General features: G+C 38.8%; 1 protein-coding gene across 1 annotated transcript; it reads right to left on the bottom strand.

Moving 5' to 3' along the window:
- Positions 1–6,178: 6,178 nt before the first annotated feature.
- On the bottom strand, positions 6,179–24,724 carry LOC137018314 (cilia- and flagella-associated protein 251-like). Its single transcript, XM_067382917.1, has 3 exons — positions 24,652–24,724; positions 6,411–6,757; positions 6,179–6,346 (listed from the first exon to the last, which is right to left on the bottom strand). The coding sequence occupies exons 1-3, from the start codon at positions 24,722–24,724 to the stop codon at positions 6,179–6,181; spliced, it is 588 nt and encodes a 195-aa protein (XP_067239018.1).
- Positions 24,725–27,810: the final 3,086 nt, after the last annotated feature.

Genomic DNA, 27,810 nt, shown 5'->3' on the forward strand with positions numbered 1-27,810 from the left:
CTGAAGTCTTCTGACTGCTGTAGTCTATGATAGAAATGAGCCTGAAGTACTTTAATAGATAAAAGCTCTTGAGAAAATGGAAACATTGATTGAAAAATCAAGAAATAGGAGAGAGACACAATGTTCAGTCATGAAGGGTCAGTGTGAAAGAGTTTCAGATCACCGTTTGTCTCAGTGCTGTGAAGCCATTCAAGTTTAATGTTTTTCAGCTGAAGCGTTTGGTTTCTCTGATGTGTTCTGTATTGTTGTCTGTATTATTTGTTAATATTAGCTAGCTGGATAACACAGATGAGGATTTGGCCCAGATTACGCTTCGGTTGTTCAGTCTGATGTCAGGTGTCACAGATTACTTGAAAACTTGTAACAAGGTCATTTCAAAGGGTTTATTTTAGTTCATGTCTGACAACCAGTTCTCAATCATGTTCAGCATTAGCCTACAGTAAGTCTTTTTGTTCAGAAAGGAAGCTGATCTTAAGAGTTTATCAAGAAAGTTAAATAATAATTTATATAAGTTCACAAAGAGCTTAAAAGAAAACACATAACCTTAGCCATTTTAAAAGCTTACATTTATTATATTTATATTAATTCAAATGCAAAGTTTAATATTACTTGGCAAATGTAATCATTATATGAATATGTTATATGAACTATAAATAATTATAATTCATATAATGTAAATATATTAAATAATTAGCTTTCACTGTAAACTGCTGTAATTTGGAGTGTCTTTATTTCATCACATGTCATTTTACTCACAGCTGATTGGTCCAGTTTTGATCTGCGATCTCTATCCCAGAACAGAACCAGCTCTGGAGCAGGTTAGCTGTAAGTTACCATGACGATCAACACAGCTAAAAACCAACCCACCTACTGGAGCCTGAAGTTTGCTCAAACTAATCTCAAACTTACCTGGGTAGAAACTGAAACCGGCTTCGTGGAACAGGCCTCAGGACGTGCTCCATATAAACTGAACTGAGATGATCCTCCAGTCTTTCCTGCTGTAAGAACAGAATGACCTGTGCTGCTGGGAATGAACACAGATTTGACCCCTGAACCAGCAAGCTCAGCCATCTCAGGCATTCATCCCACTGCCTCTAACACTCCCCATTTGTCCAGGGCCTGCAGCTCCTAGCGTGAGACTGTCTCCGCTACTGACACAGGCCCAGATAACACTTCCTTCCGCTGCCTCTAACCTTTTCCCTACCAGTGGCCTACAGCTCCTAGCATGAGTCTGCCTCCACTAGCGGCGCAGGACCAGACTGCCTATCTTCCACCCCAGCTCGTCATCCCACCAGATCACTTTTTCAGTCTTTCATTTGCATAGGTGCAGCAACCACAGCTGCTCAAAAAGGCCTTTCCCAGCATCAGATTCAAACTCTCAGTGGCTGGTTGCCAGAGGCTTTTAAGAGCTATATTCGATCATATCACTTCCACACCAAAGAAGCTCAATGAACCCTTATCAGAATTCTTCAGCTCCAGCTTGTTCGCACACACTCAAACCTACAGGCTCACCACATCTGCCTCAATTAACACCATTAATCTACTCAAGTAGTGAAAATATGTCTTCTCTGCTCCCGAAGGAGCTCAGCTCTCCATCTAACCTCACCTTCACTGCCACAACAGTGTTATTTTCTCTGCTCCCTCAGGAGCTCCGGCCAGGCGGCCTTCACTGCAGCAGCAGTGTTGTCTCCTCCGCTCCCACAGGAGCTTCATTTCTCTGTGTCACCTCGCTTTCACTGCCGCAGCAGTGCTATCTCCTCCACTTAATGTGCCCATGTGCAAAAGTCAACTACAGGTGAGGCTTACCCATCCAAATCTGTGAGTATTGAACTCCCATTGAATGTTGTGAGAGCTCTCCCTCCGGGTGCTTCAAATTTTGTTCATCCCACCGTCAGCCGGTAGGGCCCACTTGCACCATGCCGTGAGCTGCTCCCGTCGGAGGCTATGTGGGCTCTCATTCCAAATCACGCTGTACCACATCAATTGGCGCTCCCGACAAAAGGTGCCGTGAGCCCTCCAATCTAGACGCTCTCAGGCTAAATCCCCTTCTGAACCTCTATTCATAGATGACTCCAACAGACCCGTTACATGGTTTTGGTTCCAAAAACACCTCAAATCCGTTCTCCGACAGTCAGGCATCCCAGCAAAAAATTTCCCCAGTCACTCTTTCAGCATTTGGGCAGCAACCTCAGCAGCCCAAAAAGGCCTCTCTAAGCAGCATATCCAAGCTCTCGGAAGATGGTCTATCAGTTAAAAAAAATAAAAAAGCTTTCTCCGTCTGGCGAGTGTAACACCTGTTGCATAAAGCCAGTTTCAGTTTCTACCCAGGTAAGTTCAAGATTAGTTTGAGCAAACTCTGGTTTTTCGGGCTTATGAAGGTGGATTGGTTTTTAGCGGGTTTCATTGCTATGGTAACTTACACTACAAGGCTATCCTGCTCTAGAGCAGGTTTTATTCTGGGTAAGAGATCACAAACCCAAACTGGACCAATCAGCTGTGAGTAAAGTGACACGTATCTGATACAATAAACCCACTCCCCCTGTATCTCTCACTCCAAATTCAAGCAGTTTATAGTGAAAACATTTTAGAGACAAAATTGCTCATCTTTTGCTGCTAATTATTTATTATATTTATTTTATATGACTTAATGTATAATTCATACAATAGTATATTCATATAACTATTATATTACTTGACAATTAATATTTAACTTTGCTTATAAATTGATATTAATATAATACATGCATCGATATATAAAGCTTTTAAAATAATTAAGCTTATATGTATTCATTTGAGCTCTTTGTGAATCTAATATAAATTATTAAAAGTTATTAGGCTTATTTCTTTGATTCACATACATTTATATAGTCAGATATTTTCTTTCAGCTGTCTTCTCAAACTTTCACTGCAGCAATGTTTATTCCTGCCTTGTAAATGCATTTAATTTCATGATATTTTTCATTACGATAATCTTCATAAGATACATGAATTGCGTGGCTCTCTCGCGAGAAGTGAATCAAACTCTGCATGTTCCGTGTGATTGGCTGTTTGCCGCACATGTCACACTTTCAGGTGCACACGCTTCAGAGTTAATCGCAAACTCTGGATTAAACCTGAGTTGACAGAGAAAGTTTATATTGAACGTTGTCCAACACCTGATCCTGATCTTAACCAGTTTGGATTTATCTGGATTTGTCAGCTCTGAACCTACTCTGAAACTCAGAGTTTGTTCAACTAGCTTCATGCAATAGGCCACTGTTTGCACAATGAATATTATTTGAAATGATTTAAATAGTAAGTGCAACTATGAATGTTATTTGGACCAGTTAGGTTCGACTATGGAGCCTGTGATTAATGTAATTAAAGACTTGTGCAGATAAAATAATCAGAGCTTCTTTTGATGCCAGCTGGTTATTTATTATTTGAAATGGTAGATAATAAGGGAAAAATTGTAAACAACCAAGAGGAGCAATCAAAGATAAAGATAACAACAATAGGATGAACAATATACCAGTTAGATTACACAAAAAAACTATAGGTGCACCTTGTAAATAAAACACACTTATATATCTATATGTATGTCAAATCAATTTGTTCACATCCATCCATGTAATTTGTATAAGCACAAAATCACAATGTGAATCAGTTATATTTCTCAAAGTCAATAAAGCCTTAGTTCACATAGTTCTGTTCTTTTTCTGTTCGGTTTTCTTTAGAAAAAAAAAGGAAAAGAAGGAAAACAGTTTAAGAAAGTTCAATCCTATTGCGTGGATGCACAATAGAGGGAAAAAAATGGTCCTTTAAATGATCCAAGAAATGAGTTATCTCCGTTTCAGTCAACAAAAAGGAGAAAAAATAAGTGAGCAGTGATCCCACTTCAAATTGGAGAAAACAGAGTTCACGATATATTGTTTTAGGCCTACTCAGTCAGTCAATCTAGTGTCCAGATCTGTGGGGGGCTCGCCATCAACTGAATATCCAGAAGCATTTCCACAGGAACAAAAAAACCTGACCTTCAGTTTGCTTATTTCAAAGAGAAATAACAATTAAGACAGCGATAGGCTGAATTACCATCTTGTTACAGTATTAACTAAATAAAATCACACATATAACACACTCACAAAACAATTAACAACATGACTCGTATTAAACTTAAATATAACATTCACACACAATATAGGTTCGAATAAAACCCATATTAAACCATAAATACATTATTATGAATGTAAAATTCTACTTGGAACACATAGATTCAAGAGATTTCATCACACAATTGACTATATGCACGGAGCGTTCTTTAGAATTTCCGCAATAATATAAACCAGCTCGAAAACTTCCAGTGAGATGTATGAATTTGCTGGTGTGTTGAGCATCATTAGTGTAATACTTAGTTTATAATCAGAATATAGTCACTTAAATAGTCACAAAGTGATCAAAGTGATATACACTATCAAGCAGTCGGTAAACAATACACCAAAAAACAGAAAACACATTGTTCAAAACATATAGTTCTCAGGGAGAAGTACATTTTAATCTCAAAACAAATGTAATATTTCTTCCTCCTCCTCCTCATCCTCCTCCTCCTCCTCTTTCTTGCCCTCCTGCTCCTCGTCTTCCTCTTTCTTGCCCTCCTTCTCATCTTCCTCGCCCTCCTTCTCATCTTCCTCTTTCTTGCCCTCCTCCTCTTTCTTGCCCTCCTCTTCCTCCTCCTTGTCTTCCTCTTTCTTGCCCTCCTTCTCCTCCTCCTCATCTTCCTCTTTCTTGCCCTCCTCCTCTTCCTCCTCCTCTTTCTTGCCCTCCTCCTCCTCCTCATCTTCCTCTTTCTTGCCCTCCTCCTCCTCCTACTCATCTTCTTCCTTGCCCCCTCCTCCTCTTCCTCTTTCCTGCCCTCCTCCTCTTCCTCTTTCTTGCCCTCCTCCTCCTCGTCTTCCTCTTTCTTGCCCTCCTCCTCCTACTCGTCTTCTTCCTTGCCCCCTCCTCCTCTTCCTCTTTCCTGCCCTCCTCCTCCTCTTCCTCTTTCCTGCCCTCCTCCTCTTCCTCTTTCTTGCCCTCCTCCTCCTCGTCTTCCTCTTTCTTGCCCTCCTCCTCCTACTCGTCTTCTTCCTTGCCCCCTCCTCCTCTTCCTCTTTCCTGCCCTCCTCCTCTTCCTCTTTCTTGCCCTCCTCCTCCTCGTCTTCCTCTTTCTTGCCCTCCTCCTCCTACTCGTCTTCTTCCTTGCCCCCTCCTCCTCTTCCTCTTTCCTGCCCTCCTCCTCCTCTTCCTCTTTCCTGCCCTCCTCCTCTTCCTCTTTCTTGCCCTCCTCCTCCTCGTCTTCCTCTTTCTTGCCCTCCTCCTCCTACTCGTCTTCTTCCTTGCCCCCTCCTCCTCTTCCTCTTTCCTGCCCTCCTCCTCTTCCTCTTTCTTGCCCTCCTCCTCCTACTCGTCTTCTTCCTTGCCCCCTCCTCCTCTTCCTCTTTCTTGCCCTCCTCCTCTTCCTCCTCCTCCTCCTCCTCCTACTCTTTCTTGCCCTCCTCCTCCTACTCATCTTCTTCCTTGCCCCCTCCTCCTCTTCCTCTTTCCTGCCCTCCTCCTCCTCTTTCTTTCTTGCCCTCCTCCTCCTCCTCTTCCTCCTCTTTCTCTTTCTTGCCCTCCTCCTCCTCTTCCTTGCCCTCCTCCTCCTCTTCCTTGCCCACCTCCTCCTGCTCCTCTTCCTTTCCCTCCTCCTCCTCCTCCTCCTCCTCCTCTTCTTCCTCTTTCTTGCCATCCTTCTCCTTCTCCTTCTTTCTTGCCCTCCTCCTCATCTTCCTCTTTCTTGCCCTCCTCCTCCTCCTCTTTCTTGCCATCCTTCTCCTTCTCCTCCTCCTTCTCCTTCTCCTCCTTTCTTGCCCTCTTCCTCTTTCTTGCCCCCCTCCTCCTCATCTTCCTCTTTCTTGTCATCCTCCTCCTCCTCCTCCTCCTCCTCTTTCTTGCCCTCCTTCTCATCTTCCTCGCCATCCTTGTCATCTTCCTTTTTCTTGCCCTCCTCCTCCTCCTCTTTCTTGCCATCCTCCTTCTCCTCCTCCTCGTCTTCCTCTTTCTTGCCCTCCTCCTCCTCCTCGTCTTCCTCTTTCTTGCCCTCCTTCTCCTCCTCTTCCTCTTTCTTGCCCTCCTTCTCCTCCTCCTCATCTTCCTCTTTCTTGCCCTCCTCTTCCTCCTCCTCCTATTCTTTCTTGCCCTCCTCCTCCTCCTCCTCCTCGTCTTCCTCTTTCTTGCTCTCCTTCTCCTCCTCCTCATCTTCGTCTTTCTTACCCTCCTCCTCCTCCTCTTTCTTGCCCTCCTCCTCCTCATCTTCCTCTTTCTTGCCCTCCTCCTCCTCCTCCTCCTCCTCCTACTCTTTCTTGCCCTCCTCCTCCTACTCGTCTTCTTCCTCGCCCCCTCCTCCTCTTCCTCACCCCCTCCTCCTCTTCCTCTTTACTGCCCTCCTCGTCTTCCTTTCTTGCCCTCCTCCTCCTCCTCAACTTCCTCTTTCTTGCCCTCCTCCTCCTCCTCTTTCTTGCCATCCTCCTCTTCCTCCTCTTCCTACTCTTTCTTGCCCTCCTCCTCCTACTCGTCTTCTTCCTTGCCCCCTCCTCCTCTTCCTCTTTCCTGCCCTCCTCCTCTTTCTCTTTCTTGCCCTCCTCCTCTTTCTTGCCCCCTCTTCCTCTTTCCTGCCCTCCTCGTCTTCCTCTTTCTTGCCCTCCTCCTCCTCGTCTTCCTCTTTCTTGCCCTCTTCCTCCTCCTCCTACTCTTTCTTGCCCTCCTTTGTTCAGCCAATGGGTTTTAGCGTTTTAGCAATTGAGAAAAACTGTAAATATAGTGATGTGCACATGTTTCTGTGATGGGTAGGTTTAGGAGTAGGGGTGGTGTAGGGGGATAGAAAATATCATTGACCTGATATAAAATCAATTGTATTCTATGCAATGTCCTCACTAAGATAGCAAAACAAACCTCTGTCTGTGTGTGTGTGTGTGTGTGTGTGTGTGTGTGTGTGTGTGTGTGTGTGTGTGTGTGTGTGTGTGCAATTTTGTGGGTGCGACAGTGGTATAAATATGACCAAAGAACACAGTTGGCTTCATACTTCAACTGAAGACCTTACCAGACGACTTCATTTCTTAACATACCGAATACACGCAAGGACCCAGGTGAGACCCTTCATTGAGGATATAACGTTTACTTTACAATATGGGGTAAAATTGTCTTAGTAATGGCCGTTTAGCCTTAATTATTGACTTATTCTGGTCAATAAAGTTGAATATCACTCAATAAGAGCCATAATTAATGAGGATTTAGCTTTCACTTTAGAATAGGAGGTCAAATTGCCTTTATTAGTACTGTATTAATGGCATTTTGGCCTTAATTATTGGCTTATTCTGCTCAATAAACTTGAATATCACTCAATAAGTGCCATAATTAATGTGGATATACCTTTCACTTTGAGGGTCAAATTGTCTTTATTATACTATTTTAGCAATTTAGAACTGAAAACCAGCAGTAATTAAACAATTAGTTTATTGTTAGTAGTATTGTTTGTTGTAGTATTAGTTTATTAACTTAATAGAATGGCACAGAAATATAATTACATCACAACACAAAAATAATACATGGCTTATTAAGTTGTAGATAATGACTAAAAGGCATTTACTGTACATTCAGTTAATCATTAATTACTAGGTTATTTTTGTTTATTTATAGCATAAGTGTATATTTCAAATGTTTAATAATTTGTAAATAATTGCTGTTATGCCCTACTATATGTTAATCATTAATTACTATTGCGTCCATGCTGAGCTAATGAATAATTGTGAATGAGTAAATCATTAATTACTAGTTTATATGTGCTTAACTAATGCGTAATTCAGGACCCTTGAAATGTAAAGTTAATCATTAATTACTAGTGTGTTCATTCTTAACTAATGCTTAATTGTGAACAAGTTAATCATTAATTAATGCTTAACTAATGCATTAGATCCCGATCACAGAAACTAATAGCAGGGTAAGGTCTCGATTGCTAACACATTATAAGTGATTCAATTGGCCCAGTTTCCCAAACCATTTGTTCAGTTCTCAAAACAAAGATGACACACCAGTCAAAATCTGAGAGATCTGAAAGAATCATTTACGCAGGTTTAAAACTTACACATACAGTATAATTACAGTACTCAGTACCAGTACTTGAGATGAGGGAAATTTCACTCTTCTGTATACAGTAAACTGGAGCACATGTTGTACACCCTCAAACTTGTGACTGTCAACTTTCTTTGTAGCCATTATTTATGTGTACTGTATTTTTTGCAGAATTAAGAAATGACTGCCTAGGGATATAGTCTTGTGTCAGAAGACCAATATACTGGTATATTACTGTAGGCTATACTGTAAGGAAATATGGCCAAATGTGCAGAGGATGCTGAATTTACTTTTTCTTTTTTTGGTGCATATCAAGTATATAATTTTCTCATGCTTTTCATCTACTGCAAGATCACTTTACATTAAAATTAAAATATTTTTTTTTCCCCAGAAGCTCATTGCTGTATTTATCTTTGTATTATGTAGTAGACATTGAGATTCAAAATAATTCCTGAATCCCAGTTTTTTGTTACAGTGTTATATGATCTCACTAGTGTTCACTGGGCAGTGCAGTAGTCTGTGTATTTGTTATGTTGTATGTGTCATCTGAGGCCAGAGTTTGTCAGAAGAGAATATGTTTTTGACTAGAACATTTTATTTGGACCTGTATGGGTACTATGGCACTTGCTATGCAGTTGCTGGGGTGTTGCTAGAGTATGTGGTTGATAAGGTGTGTATATGTGAGTATGTGGTCCCAGGTGAAAAAGACGTAATAGGGCAATTCCACGCAAAGGTCATCTTTACCATGAAAAAAAAAAGTTTTTACCAAAAGATCAAAACCCTTTTTAAATTGTCCATTTGATTATGAATATATAAATAGAAGGTTCAATATGTTGCTATTAAATGCATTCTTTGAGCGTTTATATTTCAAGTTTTGACTCCAAATGTCATGTCCATAATGCTGGAATTGCCCAATATTAAATGTATTAAAACATATACTTGAATTGCAAGTAGTATATTAATAATACATTTATATTCCCAGCATTCTTATTTTAAGTGCATTAACAATGTATTGAATTGCATTTTAATATATTTCTAAAAAAATGTATTAGAAGTACATTGGTAATAAATATTACACTTTTAAGAAATATGCTAAACACAAGCATACTTTAATATACTTGAATCTTTTAGAAAAAAAAAAAAAAAAAACTTTATTTCATCATGGCCAAAATATAAAAACAGGTGACAAGTCTGCACACCTCATTGTGGCTGATTTTTCCTTTGTCAGGGTGTGAAGGCAAACTCAGCCGCAACGCGTAGGTGTGCAGACTGTGTACTTGTCACCTGTTTTAATATTTAGCCATGATGAAATAAAGGCTTTTTAAAAAGTTTTCTATAATATTTGAGTGTTTTGGACCATCCTTAATTTTACGATTTGAACTATCCTTTGCACCCAAAGAGCACCGAGACGGAACTCATATCCCGTGCAGCAATTCTTTGGCATATTTTTGTTTTGAGATACTTTTAATATATTTCTAAAAAAAAGTATAATAGAAGTACATTGCTAATATATATATATATATATATATATATATATATATATATGCAGGGATGGGCAGTATTTCAGATACATGTATTTAAAATACGTATTTGAAATACAAAATACTATTTTGTATTTTGTATTTTAAAGCCTTTGGAAAAAATCAAATGTAATTTGTATTTAAATACATTTAAGATGAGTATTTTTGTATTTTCAAAATACTCAAAATACTTTGAGACAGTCAACCTCTTTATCAGGGTGTTGTTTACATGCATCAACTAGTTCAGACCAGGTTCAGACCAGGTTCAGACCAGACACGCCCCCCAATCCTAAGACGCGAAACGATCGGTTTGTGATGTCTGATCGCGCTCTGACAGCGGCAGTGATGTCATATACTTTAATGAGTGTCAGACATCACTGCCGCTGTCAGAGCGCGATCAGACATCACAAACCGATCGTTTCGCGTCTTAGGACATCAATGTGTCGTCACGAGCCGCAGGGTTTAATTTGGATTTGTCTAAGCAAGCTTTTTTTACTCTTTTAGCCGAAGTCCCCATCTACTCCCATTATTTGGCTGACAGACAGCAGCGGTTGGAGTTAAAAATCCTCATTTGTGTTTTACTGAATAAAAAAGTCACCTACATCTTGGATGCGCTGGGGGCAAGCAGATAAACATCAAAATTTCATTTTTGGGTGAACTATCCCTTTAACGTTACTGCATGTTAAGCCGAGTTCAGACTGCATGATTTTAGCCCCGTTTTTGGCTCGCCGACAGGTTTTGAGAAATCACAGACAAATGCCCGAAATCACAGGCAAATCGCTGCTCGTTCACGTGAGTTCGGGGAGGAGTTATAGACCACAATATCAGCAAGCATGGCTTCGTACACATAAACATTACAATGTTTAGATAGGACTTTCCGCTTTCTCTTTAGCTTTGTGCAGTTGAAGCCTTGTTTATACTTTCGCAATTCGCATGGCTCTACGCCATGAACCTGTTACCTGCTTACTGCGCGCGCTCCTCAGTAAACCTATTACCGTGCGTTCACACCGCCGCCGGCGAGAGCGTCAACAATCGCCTTGGCCGCCCTGCCAACAACGCTGTACTGTTCGTTCAAACCGCCGCCGACGGGAGGGTCAAAGTAAATGACAAGTCGCGTCAACCAATCGGAAGCCTCTCAAGCGAGGACCTCCACATTCCAATTGGTTGCCTCCGAACAGCGTCATAGCTCATTACCATAAAGTTAACCTGATTTCAACTCTCCTCGACGCTCTCACCGTCCAAGATGCGCCGCGCCGCTCTCGCCGGTGCTCGCCGCCGGCTCTCATTGAAAATGAATGACTAGCGTCACTTTGATGCTCTCGCCGCCGGCGGTGTGAACACACAGTTAGGCTTTTATACTTGACGTGCTCTCCATTGTATAATTCTGTGAAAAACGACAGAGGGCGACTCTGAGTAATTGTTCTCCAAACCACCAAAAAGCAGCAATGAGAGGAAGTAGTTTGCCGAATAATTTGTCAAACACCTCTTATACTATGTCAAACACTCGTCTTGTGAGAAGTTTGTGAATAAATGGATTTCTTCACATGTAAACTGATTAGGTTGTAGGTCATTTTGACGACACATGTGAAAAAGTTTTTTAGTACACTTCTTAAACCCTACCCAAATAATCAAGTTAAACCCAGTAAACTTGAAATTGTGACTTGAGACATTAGAACAAAACATATTAATATGATAACATATGTATAACACTAAATTGAACAATACTGTGTTATATATGTTTTTTAATTCATTAATTATTTTATTTCAATTAACGATTGTATTAAACACCAACCATTACTTTATTCATTATTTCTGCTATGCAGGCTCATTTTGTAAATGTAATGATTTAAAATTTTACAAACATGGTGCTTTATGAAAATGTAACTGGACACATTTCCAAACTGTGATTGTGTTTACCCATCTATGCAAATGTTTGTTTATGTAGAGACGAAATAATTAGGTTAATCATTGTCTGTCTCCATCAGTTTAGTGTAGTGATTGTGTGCATTTGTGATGACAATGATGAAAGATACACTACACTTTTAGTTTTATTGTTCACCAAAAAAAGTGCCAAATGATTTCTAATTAAAAACATTTTTATTTTAGATAAACTTTATATTTTCTAATTATGTATACAGAAACAAATAAACTTTACATTAAATAAATATAAAAGTTACTATACTACTTGCGTAAAAAAAAAGCATCAAAAGAGTTTGAAATTCAGTTTTTGCTGTGGTATCAAAACTGATATTGATAATTGTGAAACCATGCCATATATTGTCATATCACCCATCCCTATTCTTTGCTATATAGCAGAAAAGGTTCCCACAGTTTTACAGTTTTTTTTAATAGTGTTCACCATAAGTAATAGACTACATTGTAACCTTGTCAGAAGTAAGTATATAAATGGCTGCTATTTTGCACTACATAAGTTTATTTGTAATTACCAGCAAGGAAGCAAGCACTTAAGAAAGAGAGAGAGAGAGAATGACAGAGAGAGAATGACAGAGAGTGCAGAAATGAGGTAAGGAATTAAAAGTCAGTAGGCCTATGTAGTTTCTTAATTCACTGTGACTATTTATAATTAGCTTAACAAATTACACATTGTCACATTGGCTTTTAATGATGGTGATAAAACATAATAAAAGTTAAAAATTCGTTTTTGGGGGGTTTTTTTGTAGTTTTTTATTTCCTACAGGGCAGGGGAAGGGAAGAGGTATATAAAATTAAAACGAAAGTTTCTAAGTAGTTGCACACATCTAAATGCTTTTTGGCATTCAGAATAGGCCCAGATAGATTTCAGCCTAATAGGGATACCTGCACTGAATCTTCAATTTCACATGTATTTTGTGTATTTTCAAAATACAAAATACTGTATTTGTATTTAAATACATTTTCCCACACAGTATTTTGTATTTGTATTTAAATACATTTTTCCACACAGTATTTTGTATTTGTATTTTAAATACATTTCCATGTATTTATGCCCATCTCTGTATATATGCTAACACAAGCATAGTTTTAGTGAAATTAATGTATTTACAGAAAACTCTTACCTAAAGTATAATTTAATATTAAAAGTGTACTTTAAGAACATAGCAAAATGTGGTTGATAAGGTGTGTATATGTGAGTATGTCCCAGGTGAAAAAGACGTAATAGGGCAATTCCACGCAAAGGTCATCTTTACCATGAAAAAAAAAAAGTTTTTATATTTCATATTTCATGCTTTTAAAAAAAGGATCAAAGACCCCCCATTTTTTAAACTTTATTTTAACAGTAAGCATTGTGTAGAAAGATGGAGGCATGCCTGAGAAATAAATACACTCATTTCGTCATAACAGCATTGCCTGATGAATTTATAAGGGCTGGAATAAAGAGGTCATGACGCTTCAGTGCTCTGTCACGTCCGTAACGTTTTAAAGATTAAGTTTATGTCATATAACAATTATAAATGCAAATAACTTGAAACTTTATATGCAAAGCTAAATTATGTTTATGCTTATTAGGATCAACAATTCATTTCACTACTTTGCTCTGAACAACCATAATAAGAGTTACGGACGCTTCATATTACATCCTATGACTTGCTTTTTAATATTGCTGTGATCTGTTTCAGGCTTACCGTATATCAGAACATATCCAATAATCGCAATAGTCTTTGTGCTTTGTTAGTTTTAATATATATATATATATATATATATATATATATATATATATATATATATATATATATATAAGATTCAACTTTCAAATTCAGTCGATCTTATAACAAAATTTAAACAATAGATGTCGCTCTTTAATAGCCTACGGCGCGGGCGCACATGAACCGATCTTCAGTTACAGAACGAAATATGAACTTCAAAAGTTAGGCCTATATGATACAGTACAGCTTATAGAAGATCATTGTGTCTCATAGGACACTTCCCTCGGGATGTCGCAGTTTTACCTGTTGGTTAAAAAATGAACAGCCTATTGATCACAATCCGCGCGATCAAGCTGACAAAATAAAAATAATAAGATTGCAATAATTTTGACTTGAAATAAAGTTTGATCATTTCGACTCAAGACGCTTTAAACTGTGAAATCTAGCCGAAATCCATATGATCATTCATACACAAAACATAAATCTACATGATTGCGATTGACAATAGTGTACGTCAATCGTTTCACCTGACTGTGGGGAAAACACGCGATTTTAAACTGCTTTGTGATAAACATTAATATTTGTCAATGTTCTTCAGCAAGCAGTTCTGTGAGAAGGAAAATCATGGTCTCTAAATTGATTCGTGAAAAACGCACACGCTTTGTCAACATCCATAACCTTTTGCAATACAGAGTATAAAGTTGAGTAAAAAGTTGATAAATTGTGCAGTCCTACCATACTGGTATCCCAGATTTCAATATTTGGTGGTTTAAATGCCTGCTTGAGGTCTCTGTGAAAGTTTTAAAGCAGTCTGTGCCGCTTTCAGACCGGTCACATCCGTAACGTTGTTTTTTCCTCATTTATGCGAACACGAAAAATGAAATAAAATTATTATTTTATTCTCTGTGGAGAGCCAACCCTTCTTCATTCAGTGGGCAGTATTGCTTTTGGTTTGTGCAATGTAATTCACAGAATTCCTAAAAATATGTTGTCACCCAAAACTTAGTGACTTTTTTGTCACGTCCTTAAAATTTCCCTCATCTAAAATATAAAACGATTGTATAGACTGATATTTTTCTAATATCTGGACTCCTTTAGTAAGGGATTATGAATATATAAATAGAAGGTTCAATATGTTGCTATTAAATGCATTCTTTGAGCGTTTATATTTCAAGTTTTGACTCCAAATGTCATGTCCATAACGCTGGAATTGCCCAATATTAAATGTATTAAAAAATATACTTGAATTGCAAGTAGTATATTAATAATACATTTATATTCCCAGCATTCTTATTTTAAGTGCATTAACAATGTATTGAATTGCATGCTAAACAAGCATACTTTTAATATACTTGAATCTTTGAACTTTGAACTTGAACTTTATTTCATCATGGCCAAAACATAAAAACAGGTGACAAGTCTGCACACCTCATTGCGGCTGATTTTTCCTTTGTCAGGGTGTGAAGGCAAACTCAGCCGCAACGCGTAGGTGTGCAGACTGTGTACTTGTCACCTGTTTTAATATTTAGCCATGATGAAATAAAGGCTTTTTAAAAAGTTTTCTATAATATTTGAGTGTCTTGGACCATCCTTAATTTTACGAGTTGAACTATCCTTTGCACCCAAAGAGCACCGAGACAGAATTCTTTGGCATATTTTTGTTTTGAGATACTTTTAATATATTTCTAAAAAGTATAATAGAAGTACATTGCTAATTAAAAAAAAAATATGCTAACACAAGCATACTTTTAGTGAAATTAATGTATTTACAGAAAACTCTTACCTAAAGTATAATTTAATATTAAAGTGTACTTTAAGAACATAGCAAAATGATTAAGCTTTTAGTGGGTTTAAATGTACTTTATAACCATGTGTAGGCGGCAGGCCTACTGCAATATATTTTAAACGTGTATATATTTAGAATTTTAATATATTCAATATTTCACTATTTTAATATTTTGAAAAAAAAATTACATTTGCAACCAACTTATAATGTATTATAAACATTTGTCAACTATTATTAAGTATAGCCATAATAGCCATGAAATTAGTTTTTCTCGATTGCTTAAACACATTTCTTGAAACTATGCCTCATATTCTCAGAACAGTAAACACAAATCCTTAACGTCTCACCCAATTCCCCAAACATACTATTTTCAGGTCAAAATGAAGCTCTGCACTCAAAACCATTCACTCTTGCTGAAAAAACAAACTTTGCCCTCAGACATCACACACAAGCCCTCAAAAACACACACACTATAACATAGTCTTACACACCGGTGTGATAAATTTAAAACAATACTACAAAAACCAAAAACAAAAATGGTAATAAGTTGTGTTACTTGTGGTTCTCCCTCTCAAGGAACTTTTCACATGATGAACATGTGTATACACATTTGCACATTTTTATTCCTTAAAGGGATAGTTCACCCAAAAATGAAAATTTGATGTTTATCTGCTTACCCCCAGCGCATCCAAGATGTAGGTGACTTTGTTTCTTCAGTAGAACACAAATGATGATTTTTAACTCCAACCGTTGCAGTCAGCCGAATAATGGGAGTGAATGGGAACTTGGATCAATAAAAGTTGAAAAATCTTGCATAGACAAATCTAAATTAAACCCTGTGGCTCGTGACGACACATTGATGTCCTAAGACACAAAACGATCGGTTTGTGCGAGAAACCGAACAGCACTCGCTTAGTGAGGTCTGATCGCGCTCTGACAACGACAGTGATGTCTCGCGCATATACTTCAATGAGTGTGAGACATCACTGTCGTTGTCAGAGCGCGATCAGACCTCACTAAGCGAGTGCTGAACGCAGTTAGACATAGTGGTGTTTAAGAGGTAAAAAATGATATAAATACTATTCGGTTTCTCGCACAAACCGATCGTTTCGTGTCTTAGGACATCAATGTGTCGTCACGAGCTGCAGGGTTTAATTTGGATTTGTCTATGCAAGGTTTTTCGACTCTTATTGATCCAAGTTCCCATCCACTCCCATTATTCGGCTGACAGACTGCAACGGTTAGAGTTAAAAATCATCATTTGTGTTCTACGGAAGAAAAAAAAGTCACCTACATCTTGGATGCCCTGGGGGTAAGCAGATAAACATCACATTTTCATTTTTGGGTGAACTATCCCTTTAAGGTACTGTAAAGTACAATACACCAAACAACAACAAAAAATGTCCTGCCCCAGCATCACATCTTTGGGCTGGGACAGGTCAGAGAATCTCATCAACATCACAGGCTGTACTGGCAGCGGGGTAAAATCCTCTTGCATGCCTGATCCACCCCTGGCACACATCAACTGAAATGTCTCGTCAGGCTTCTTCCATTCCATCGTCTCTGTGTCCTACAGAGATAGAAGTACTGATTACTGTAACTGTAACACAGCCTTTTTACAAAATGGAAGCAGACAGAAATTCTATCTGTATGTAAGGCAGTTTCATGCATGTGTTGTAACAGAGTACAGCACTCAAAAGTTACAGTACACTGAGGTACACCTACCTGTTTTCCTCCCTGTAGGTTCTTATGACCGAGGCGATGGTGAAGCAACTTATGTTTAGCTGAACTCTTTGCCCAGTCTCCCTCATAGTCATACCATGGACAAGGACATGGTCAACTAGTGGCACGAATTTCATCTGAGACTCCTCGTCTCCTTGCCCCTCATCCTCATCCTTGTCCTCCTCCTCTTCCTCTTCCTTCACCTCTTTCTCTACTCCTTACCGCTCTTGCTTATCCTCTTTCTCCTCCTCCTCCTCTCTGGTGTCCTCGAACTTTTCAATCACGTCTCTCTGGATCCATTATTCCAAAACTGAATGAACTGACTCTTTTATCTCTCTATTGAAGGTTCTGATTGGTGTGGGATAAATTTTGACTCTTAGTGTTTCCACATGGGTAACTGTGTGCTAATTGAGCTCAAGCTACGCTGACTTGAGTGAACAATATTGAATGCTAGTGCTTTCTAAATGACCACATGGTGTAGGCAATGAGAAATGAAGGGATTTGTGTGTAGAGTTTTGCAGTGACAAATCTGATTCATGTGTCAAAACAGGGGAATAGTGTTTTTAGTTTAGGGATATGGGTGTGCTTTTTGATAAATGGCGTTATGGTTTTGAAATTTTAGTTCAAAAGCCTGGTTATAGTGTTTAAGCAATTGAGAAAATCTGTAATATGTAGTTCACATTTACTTATTTGTACTTGTAAAAGGTTATGCTACTCAAAAGGGTGTTGTCCATTACATATGTTAATTGTAATAGGCTACTTCTGAAATGCATCATAAATCAATTTTACAAAGATGCTTAAAAAATCCTTATTTAATATGCACTTAGTATAGTATAATTTAAATATATTAAGTGTGTCTAAAAAGCCCAATTTAAATATATTTCCTTTTTACCTGGGGTTGATAGGGTGTGTGTGTGAGAATGTGGTTGATAGTGTGTGTGTGTAGGTGTGTGTGTGTGTGTGTGTGTGTGTGTGAGAATGTGGTTGACAGGGTGTGTGTGAGAGAATGTGGTTGATAGTGTGTGTGTGTGTGTGTGTGGTTGATAGGGTGTTCTGGGTGAACACACACAGACATTCCCACCTCTGTCAATAACAGAAACTCGAAAATTGTTCACAGAACTGTGGAAAAAGTTTTTGTTGCTCTTTAACTTGCACTAAAACATGATATATGCCATCGAAGTAGCCTATGTAATATTAATAAAACTGATACAAGCTCAGACTCATTTAGAATCTGTTGATGTTTTTCATATAGTGTCTTGAGTTGTTTCCATTATGGATATTGTTGTATTTATTACTCCCCTCAATCACTAATCTATCAAACACATATATCTACAATTCTTTTTCAGCATTAAAAGATTTGGCCTTACCTTCTGATTGTTTGGAGTGAGAACATTGCACGATAATTAGAGATTTCAAGGTGGAGTCCACATCAGCTCAGTCAGGATCCAGTGCTCTTGAGGCTTGTTGGAATTCATTTAAATTCAGGTTTTGATAATAGGTTATGTAAAAAGTAATTCACTCTGAGGCTTGTTATAGAGAAGTTTTACGAATCACCAAATACAATGGCTTTGTTTTAATGACACAATTCAGAATAAAAACATAACATAACAGCGAGAAAATCTTCGCCCGAGGTGCGGCAAACTTCTGATGCATGTTTTCCAATATATATAACAGAGATCCTTATCTGTACATAGAAGTACAGCCCTTATAAATTCAGTTTCCTGTTGCAGTGAGCTCAAGCTGCAAAGCATAAAATAGAAAGTTTGGTTGCAGCCTGCCTTGCAACACTTCTTGCAGACTGCAACACATTATTCAAGCTCTAACACATTTCTACCGCTAAAGCTTGAGAACTTCACATTAGTTTCCATCTAACACTTCTAGCTATAATTAAATCTCTTCATTTGTTGGACCCATCTCAACAATATTGAAATCTTGTTTTTTATTTTTAAACAGTATAGATGATTACTTTGTGGTAATGCAATATTTGTGAACACAATTGTGTATGTCAGGCCATAAATCTCCAAAAACTATATGCATGGGCGCTTGCTTTGGTGTTGTCGCCCCTCATAGACCTCATGCCACCCCTTTGTCACCATATAAATAATTTTCTAGATCCGCCTCTGATTTAAAAATATATTTCAGGTGCAAGAAAATACATTTCCAATCGTACAGTCAGCAATACAAATGTGGGTGGAAGAAAGCCATGCGATCAAAACTACATTTTGCATCCATTAAATGTTAGAAGAATTTTAAACACTTACAGAAAAAACACATGAATTTCATGGCAGAGATCATGTAATCATGGCAGAAAAAAAATGTCAAATTTACAGTCACTTGATCCCCAGCCTTTGGAAACACCCAGACACAAATGTGTACTTTAATGTATTATTAATTAATTAATTAATTAAAGAAAGAAGCAAATGGATCACTGCAATTCACAGAAACAACTGGACTCCAGGCAGAGAAACATGGATTTGCAGTTCCCTTTCGATACTTCACTTGTACTGCGTCACTAAGACACGGTGGGGAAAACTCATTTTCTCCAATTACTGAAGCCTTTTTCAATCACAGCAGTGCATCTGCACTGTCATTGGTTTAATAAATGTAATGAAATGAACCAATGACTGTGTGGCACAGCTCTCTCTCCCCTCTGAGAAATTACCTCAACTACTGGCTTGTTTTAGCCCAGTCAGAGGCCGAACTAATATCTCACAGATCCTTCCTCCTCAGCCACCTATGGGGCTCAGGGTCAATTATACCAAAAGCTCAATGATTCCCAGCCAGTGAATCTCATTTCTGGGGGCAGTCTTCAACTCAACCCAAATGAGAACTGTAGTCTCGCCAGAGCGAGTCCTGGTTATACAGCAGCTGATGACCGCCTTCACGATTTAGGGCTGGACAATATGATGATATATATAACATAAGTGATCACTCGGATTTAGACATACATATATTGTAGTTATATAAAGCGTTCACCGGCAGATTTGCTTTATGTATTTCCCTGGCGTCAAAATCAGGCACATATAAATGTCAGGAAACACGATTTGGCTGCATGTCAATATCCATGGATTAGGTTTCTTTGACATGTTATAAGGAACACTTTTGAGCCCATCTATTCTGGTATTCTTGAATTCTTGTTCATTTTGATATATAGGCTGATATATTGCTGTTCAAAATTGCAATAAAATTCTCTATGTTTAGGTTCAGCAAGGCTGCATTTGATCAAAAATAGGCAAAACAGTAAAATTGTGATTTGTTTTCTATTTTAATATATTTTAAATGGCTGTTTTTTCCTGTTACTCCAACATTTCTTACTATTATCTGTGCTGAAAACAGTTGTGCTGCTGAATGAAAGTGGAAACACTGATACAGTGCCTGTTTTCTGGATTCATAGAACAGAAAGTTTGAACAGTATTGAAATAGAAAGCTTTTGTAACATTAGATTTCATGTCTTAAAAAAAAAAAAAAAAAAGATTGAATAGTATTTTTACATTTGTGCAAATAATTTGGGGGCCACTCTTGTCAGGGATCTATGACAGGACAGGAATCATCTGGGGTGGGAAAATATTCCAGGGGAATAGTTTGGAGCTGACCACGGAGGTCTGGACTCCATAAGGACCAGGCAACACAGAGGGGAGGGATGAGGCAGGTGGGAACAGGACCAGGCCAAAATGTTTGTGGATGACTTTGTAACAAACTTAAAAAATAATTATTAAATATATATATATATATATATATATATATATATATATATATATATATATATATATATATATATATATATATATATATATATATATAAAGGGACATCTTTTTGTTCAAAAACAAAATATCATTACTGTCTCACTAATCACACTTTTATACCAAGCATCCAGTAATCAAAAGCAAATCAAGGCCATAATCCCATCTTTATTCGAGGATTTGTGATATATGTTTTGACTTTTTTTCCCCCCAAAAAAATTCATGTGGCAGAACTTACGCAATGCGAGTCAGACGTTCCGGGTTCTAATTATCAGTGGTTCTAATCTGCCCTCGATTAGTTTTTTTTTTTTTTTTTTTTCTCAATAAGACCAAAGATGTTCATTAATGAATGTATATAAATATTCTAGAGCAGGGACATGTTTGTGTGCATCTTGTTAATGATTTCGCTAGAAAGAATAGAGAGTTGCCGCAACACCATTAGCGATAGATTGACATGCTCATGAAGTCTGTGCACGAGCTACAAGAGAGTTCCGCCACTGATAACAGTGACATGATTTAAAAAAACAACACATTCCAGTGGCAGATTGCTTCTTATTTAACACAAATTATTGTCAACTGGATGTTTCATTTGCATTATAGGCTATCTGAGCAGCAAAATATTAAAAAAAAAAAAAGTGGTGGGGACATGTCACACCCGCAAATTACGCTATGTTACCAACCAAACAAAAGCACATTCTTTCCTTGAGTGTTGTTACCAGTAATGCTCTCATATCTAATGATTAGTAGCGGCTCAGTCAGGGGCTGTTTCTTCATTAGGGCAATAGGGCGACGCACCACCAAAGTGAGAAAGGGGCGGATTTTTTTCAACCACAGTGTTAGGCTAGCTGTCACTGCTAGGCTATTTGTTCTGCCTCTGGATATAGTCCAATCAGCGCCAATCACGTTCTGTGGAGTACCGCCTCTTTTTGGGCGATTTCACTATGGCCGAAAATCGCCCAGAGTGTTCCCATAGACTTACATTCAAAAAACATTCTTTTCGAACTGCAGGCACTGCAATGCAATCTCTATGGGTTCCGGGAGGGTTAGCACTAACGTGCTTTCATCATCATACGTAACCTTAACTTGTGCAGCGATTGGTGGATAAAATAACACAATACAAACAGCCTCAAATAAACTATAAAAAGGTGAAGATAATCGTGCCTGAAAGCTGCAATCGATTTTTTATTGGTTAAATCAATGGAGAATATCTCGTATTTTTGGTCGAGAACCCACGGAAAAAAAAGATATTCTCCATTGATTTAACCAATGAAAAATCAATCGGCGCCTATGGTTTCATCAACATTTTCAGAAAACCAGAGAATGTACAGATACACTAAAATGTTTCATCACATCAGTAGTCTGTAGGTTACAAAAAATTACGTCAACAGACACATTTATTGCTACATCGCAAGATACAAAGGAAGAGCACGAGCTGAACCCAATGTAGATGATAGCTGAAGGTTGTTTAGGTACAAACTACTGCACAAAACGTGCATACTAAAGAACATTATAAACTGTTAGGCTAGCTAAAGTAATTAAACAACTGTAGTTTAGGCATAAGTCCGCCGTGACACTGAGAATATAGTTATCTTTATGGAATAATCCACTAATGTGCTGAGATACAATGTGAACTAAAATTATCAGTTGCATGTGCAATCGCATGTCTGGAAAACTCATGAATATTCATGTATGCTCCGCCTTCGGAAACCGAAAATCTCGTAACAACAATCGTCAGTCAACCGGGAGTTCTTGGAGGAAAAGGTAAGAGCTATAAATTTATTTTTAGTCATCGTTTTTCACATATGTAATTTTGGATTACTTTGGATGTATGTTTTGTATTGTCAAGGTTTTTTTTAACTTTATTTGTCAATTTAATGCCCTGTTTGTTTCATTTGCCCCTCATGTGATCTAAGATTTTTTTTTTTTTTTACGTTTTAAGGTTAGTTGTTTTTAATTTGGACACTTAGTGAAAACTAACGTTACACACAAAATGTTTAATATTTTTTTTACATTTCAGCTGTAGAGTGTTTGGTAGACCGTGCCTCTTGCTGTTGTTGATTGATCCTGTGACTGATAGTGGAGCCTGTAAGTTTTTGCTAAATTTAAATGTTTGCTTAAATTGTTAATTCGGCACATGTTATTTGCTCGTTATTAGAGTTCAAGCATATGCTGGTTTGGCATTAATGACATTTCATTCACTAATGTTCTATTTTTTTTTTTATTATTATTATTAATATAATTTCAAAATTTTTATTTTTGGGTGAACTAACCCTTTAAGTTACTATATATTACTGTAGTTTTTGTTCTCTTTCTGCTGAATGACAAGTTGTTTTCGATGAACCAGTTGAGCCAGTGATTCAATAAGTCGCTTGTAACAAAAGATGCTTATTTGTCACCATCTACAGATTTACATGTGTCATTCATTACTGTAAAAAAAAAATCTACTTTTTATTTTCAGTAGCAGAAGCGGAGACAGTTTGTGCATCAGCAACAAGGTGAGAATGATCATGAAACACTTTAAAAAGTAAAAAAAAATAATAATAATTATTGGTCACTGTAACAGAGTTCGTTTGTCAGGAAGGAGGAGGACTGGGTCGGCTTGACTACTGACTGCTTTTATTAATATAATTATAACAAAAAGGTGTGCAGACAGGCACAAAACGGTCACAAAATAATCACAGTTTCACTTCAGTCATAGAAGAGGCATCCAAGAGTGTAGCAGCCAATAGTCCTTCTCTCTCCCTCGCTCCTGCTTCTCCTGGCGTTAAATACTCTCTCCGTTGGGGATTGCCCCACTGAAAGCTGGTGTATATGTTATTGAACGCTGCAGAACTCTGGTCAGGGAGTCGGAGTCATCAGATAGATTTTAACTTTTTATTACACAAGAGTGACCAGATACACAAGGAAGTGTACTTGAGGTAGTTTTCTGAAATAAATAAAATAACAGAAATAAATATTCATTTTCTAAATATAATCAACAATGGGGGGGTGTTGGTTGTTATGACAACATGTTGTTATGTTCACATCGGGAACACGGGAGCACCGCGATGCGACCGCAAAAGGCACTTTCACTTTCAAAGTGCACGCCACTGATCAAAAGTGCACGCCACTGACAAGCATTGTAAATTAAGTATTACAGTAATTAAATGCACAGATCTCCTCTCGTGCATCACTGGTTGAGGCAATATCACTTTCGTTTCTATTTCAGATATCTCTTTTATAGATGTCATCAATGCTTTTGCCTTTCAAGATGTAATTACCGAAATCAAAACAGTCCATAAACTATAATCCTCACAAAATCTTCAGTCAAGCCAGCTCGCGCGTCAACCTCGAGCTCTGATACACCCCCCCCAGTGAATAAATATAGGATATGATTACATAGGGCAAGGTACCCGAGATGAAGGTGGAGTTCGGGGAGGTGGAGGGATGCTAAAACAGCTGAGACTGAAGAGAGCTGCTTATATACTATGGCTATTGATTGGAAGATTAGATGGGCTTGCTCCTCCCTAAATTACATTTAAGAACTTCACTTAACGAGTTCGTTTGCCCATATAATCTTTAGGGTATTAGGTTACCTAATTTGGCTTGCTGTCCACTGAGGAGGGGCTTGATGAAGCATCTTCAACTCGAGCTCTGATACACCCCCCAAAAAGTGCAGAATAAATTTGGGACAGCAAGTTGGATTTAGCATAGTTGAAAATGCTTAAGGATTTAAAGTATACGGGATACCCAGATGCTTAATGCTTGTTACCCCCCCAAAAGGAGTGAAAGATTGAAGCGGTATGAAGAATAGAGTTGAGGTGTCGAGTGGCACCTCAACTCTATTGAGGTGTGTTGAGGTGTCGAGTGTTTCCTACGCCGGAACACAAGCTGTGTTTAAGCTATGTTTAAATCGGCCTGGAGTCATGAATGAACACTGCTGCGGCAGTGATATTTAACGAGGCTCCTGCGGGAGCTGGGCTGGAACGCTTCGCCCTACTATGTCCACCACGTGGAGCTATGAGCGAGCTTCTGCTGCGGCAGTATTATTTAAAGAACTCTGTCAGGAGCTTGCGTTCATTGCTGCTGTGTGAACAGCATGAGGCTTGTAGAAGTTTGCGATCCTTATGGGACATACGATCCTTGGTACCTCCAGTCCGCTTGTTCAGATAGGAGGGCCCACACTGCGATCCGAACGGGAGAGCCTCCATGGTTAAGAACATGAAGAATCACACTGCGATTCAGAAAGGGAGAGCCCCCACGGCGCCTGAACGGAAGCTCACACTGCGATTCGACCGGGAGAGCTCCCGCTGCATTTCGAAGGAGAGAGCCCCTGATAAAATCAACGGGAAGCTCACTCTGCAAGTCGAACGGGAGAGCCTGCACAGTATCTGGACGGGGGAGCCCACACAGCAATTCGAATGGGAAAGCCCACTTCAGGAGTGGTAGCTAACACACATCCGAAAAGGGAGAGCTCTCACTGCATCCAGATGAATATGAGCCCTGCGGGGCTTGGTAAGCAGGGAGATGCAAAAATAGTAGGGAGAAGCGGTCCAGACTCAGAAAGATGCTAGTGTTTGTGATGTAGAACCGATCGAACATATGTTTTAAAGACGTGGCATCGACCGGTCATTTTAATTTGGTGTTCGGATAGGCCCCTCTGGGCTGCTGTGATGGCTGCACCTATGCAGAAAGATAAGAAAAATGGATGGTTAAAAGGTTGTCTGGTGTTTGGCTGAGGGGAATTGGTTTTGTAAACCTTTGATGAGGAGGGATATCTGGGGACTTGAAGAGTCGGGGCACTGTTGGCCATGGATGAACTTGGAGAGCAATGTATGCCACTGAGGTAGATTTTGATTGTTCCTGGCTGAATTAAATTGGTATGATGGAGGTAAGAGATGAAGGATATTGAAAGGAGGGAAACTCCTGGAAAGCTCTGTGGGAGTTTTTTGAAGGAACTCCAAGCTGTCCAGTAGGTTTGGAGTGTTCTGGGAGAAACTGCTTGCAGTATGGTATTTGTGGATGTGGTATGAAGATGTCTTGAGGGAATGGACTGGACGAATGCGAGTTCTGAATCAGGAGGAATTGAAGTTGGATTGGAGTCTGCTTCCAGAGCCAATGTTCTAAATTTGAAAAAGAAGATAAAACCTGGGATATGTTCATCTATGATGATGAACTGGTAACAGACGGAAATTCTAAGGGGCAATTAACATTTCGGAACCCCATAGATTGGCTGTTACTACTATGGGATACAGGTTTATGAGAATGATTGCTTGGTCTATGTTGTGGTGGTGGAGAATTCATCTAATTTGGTTACTCCAATTGGGCTTATGCGGAATAAGGTGGAGAATCAAAAGGGGCCGATCATGAATCCGGAATCTAGTTCTTTTTGATGAGGCCTTCCACTATATCGGGTCCAGCTGTTGCAGAATTTAAGTTATTGCAGATCAAGCTGGAGTCAGGTTTACTTTCCAGACTACGGCTGAAATGTTCTGTCAGGCCTGAAAGAAAGAACTGGTTGGAAATTGTCTGGATGGTGTTCATTTCACTAACTAACTGGGAAATAATGATTGAAGAAGAGAGAGGCTGCTCACTTAGCTGCAAAGCTTGAGGTAGATATAAAAATGACTGCTCCAAAGGAAGAAGATCAAATGTCTGCATGGAATTAGGGAACGGTTATGGGTTGAGAATGTTGGTTGTTCCATGGTGACTGCATTGGGAGGAGCTGGAAGAGGGACTGCTGTTGCGAGAGAATGGGCTGGCGAGCGGCTCAGACCTGAAGAAGTGTTTGGTGTTGGAAAAAGATGGATGCTGGGAGGAGGGCTCCATTACTGACTGGTGTCCAAGATGAGAGAAAGGGGTTGGTGGGCAAAAAGAGTGTTGAGATCATTTGCGGAGGCAACCTCATGCTAGGATCTGTGCCAAGAAGAATGTTAGAAGAAATTGGGGAAAGAAGAGGAATGAGGTAAGTTGTAAAGGGATAGAGGGTGAGGGACCACTAGCGGAGGCAGCCTCACGCTAGGATCCGCTATCTGGGTAAGTTAGTTTGGGGGTGAGCGAGAAGTAACCATCTGCGAGGGCATCCTGGCGCATGGGTTTATCATGAAGAAGATTAAAAAAAAACTGAAAAAGCAGAAGGAATTAGTGATGTTACATATGAAACTGAGGCTTCAAATCTCATATTGAATACACAGCTTAATTATGATGAATGCATATGTTTTCAGAGGAGCAGTGATAAATGAAACTATCTTTCCAACTATCTATCCAGTCACTATCTCAACTATCTTTCCAGTCACATGAATGCTGTACGTTTCAGAATGTTGAACCCAGACCACTACTCTACGGGTTTATGGAATTTAAAGTCCATTTACTAATATATATATTAAGTTACATGATCGTACAATCTGCCATAAAGACAGTATAAAACCATATCATAATTAGAGCATGATTTACTTGCATCAAACAACTCTGTTAGTATTATTATTGTTATATTTAATTTAATGCAAAACATTAGTATGGAAATTATATTATCAGAAAACTACACGTTTAACATTGCCCAGCTTTTATTTGGTTAATGAAATGACTGAGCTGTACATCTATATTCTTTGGCTGCACTGGCTGGTTTATGGCTGCTGTAAATTTATTTATTTATTTTTAAAAGCTTCAAGATTCAAGAGGCTTCATTTCATAATCCATAGAAGGAAGTAAACTACGGGAGACAGGAGTAAGTTTGGATAGTTCTTGCCTGAGGAGTGGAGCTGCATATGGGAAGAGCTGGAAAAGCAGCGGGACTGTTTTTGCGGCCACTGTTGTTGATCGGGTGGAAAAACGGCGGACGAGGAAGTGCATGCAGTGTGTGGATTAGCGTGCTGTAAATGTTTATGTTCAGGACATCAGGACAAAACTTCTTAGTCTTGCTTTTATGATGTTGAAGTGTTTGTTGGCATGCTGGAACTGTTGTTAGAACTAAAGAAGATCGTAGAGTTTAGCTTTTGATGATCTGCGGGAGAAATTCATTCCAGAGCTGGAGAGGACTTGACGTAGGCTGTTGGCGGACCATTTGAAATGGGTAACGTTAGAATCAGTGTATTAGTGGCGGTAGAATGAAGAGATGAAGTCTGTGAAGAAGACTGATGAGGCGCAGTTAAACGGGCGATCTTGAGGGTGGAGGAGAGAGTGGTTATCCGGAGCGTGGTCTGTATGAGCGCTCAGAAAGAGCATCCGTGTTTGGATCTGTGAGATCTTACGCGAGATGTGACTGTTGGTGTCTCAGGAAAAGTTCATCATCTGAAGGGGG

Source organism: Chanodichthys erythropterus, chromosome 4 (genome assembly GCF_024489055.1).
Source record: "Chanodichthys erythropterus isolate Z2021 chromosome 4, ASM2448905v1, whole genome shotgun sequence".
Taxonomy (NCBI): domain Eukaryota; kingdom Metazoa; phylum Chordata; class Actinopteri; order Cypriniformes; family Xenocyprididae; genus Chanodichthys; species Chanodichthys erythropterus.

Coding starts and splice junctions, on each gene's coding strand:
- LOC137018314 (XM_067382917.1), bottom strand. CDS start 24,724: ATGGAGGCTCTCCCGTTCGGATCGCAGTGTGGGCCCTCCTATCTGAAC. Junction 6,758..24,651: donor GACTGGAGGTACCAAGGATC/GTATGTCCCATA, acceptor GGCTGAACAAAG/GAGGGCAAGAAAGAGTAGGA. Junction 6,347..6,410: donor AAGAGGAAGAGGAGGAGGGG/GTGAGGAAGAGG, acceptor AAGAAAGAGTAG/GAGGAGGAGGAGGAGGAGGA.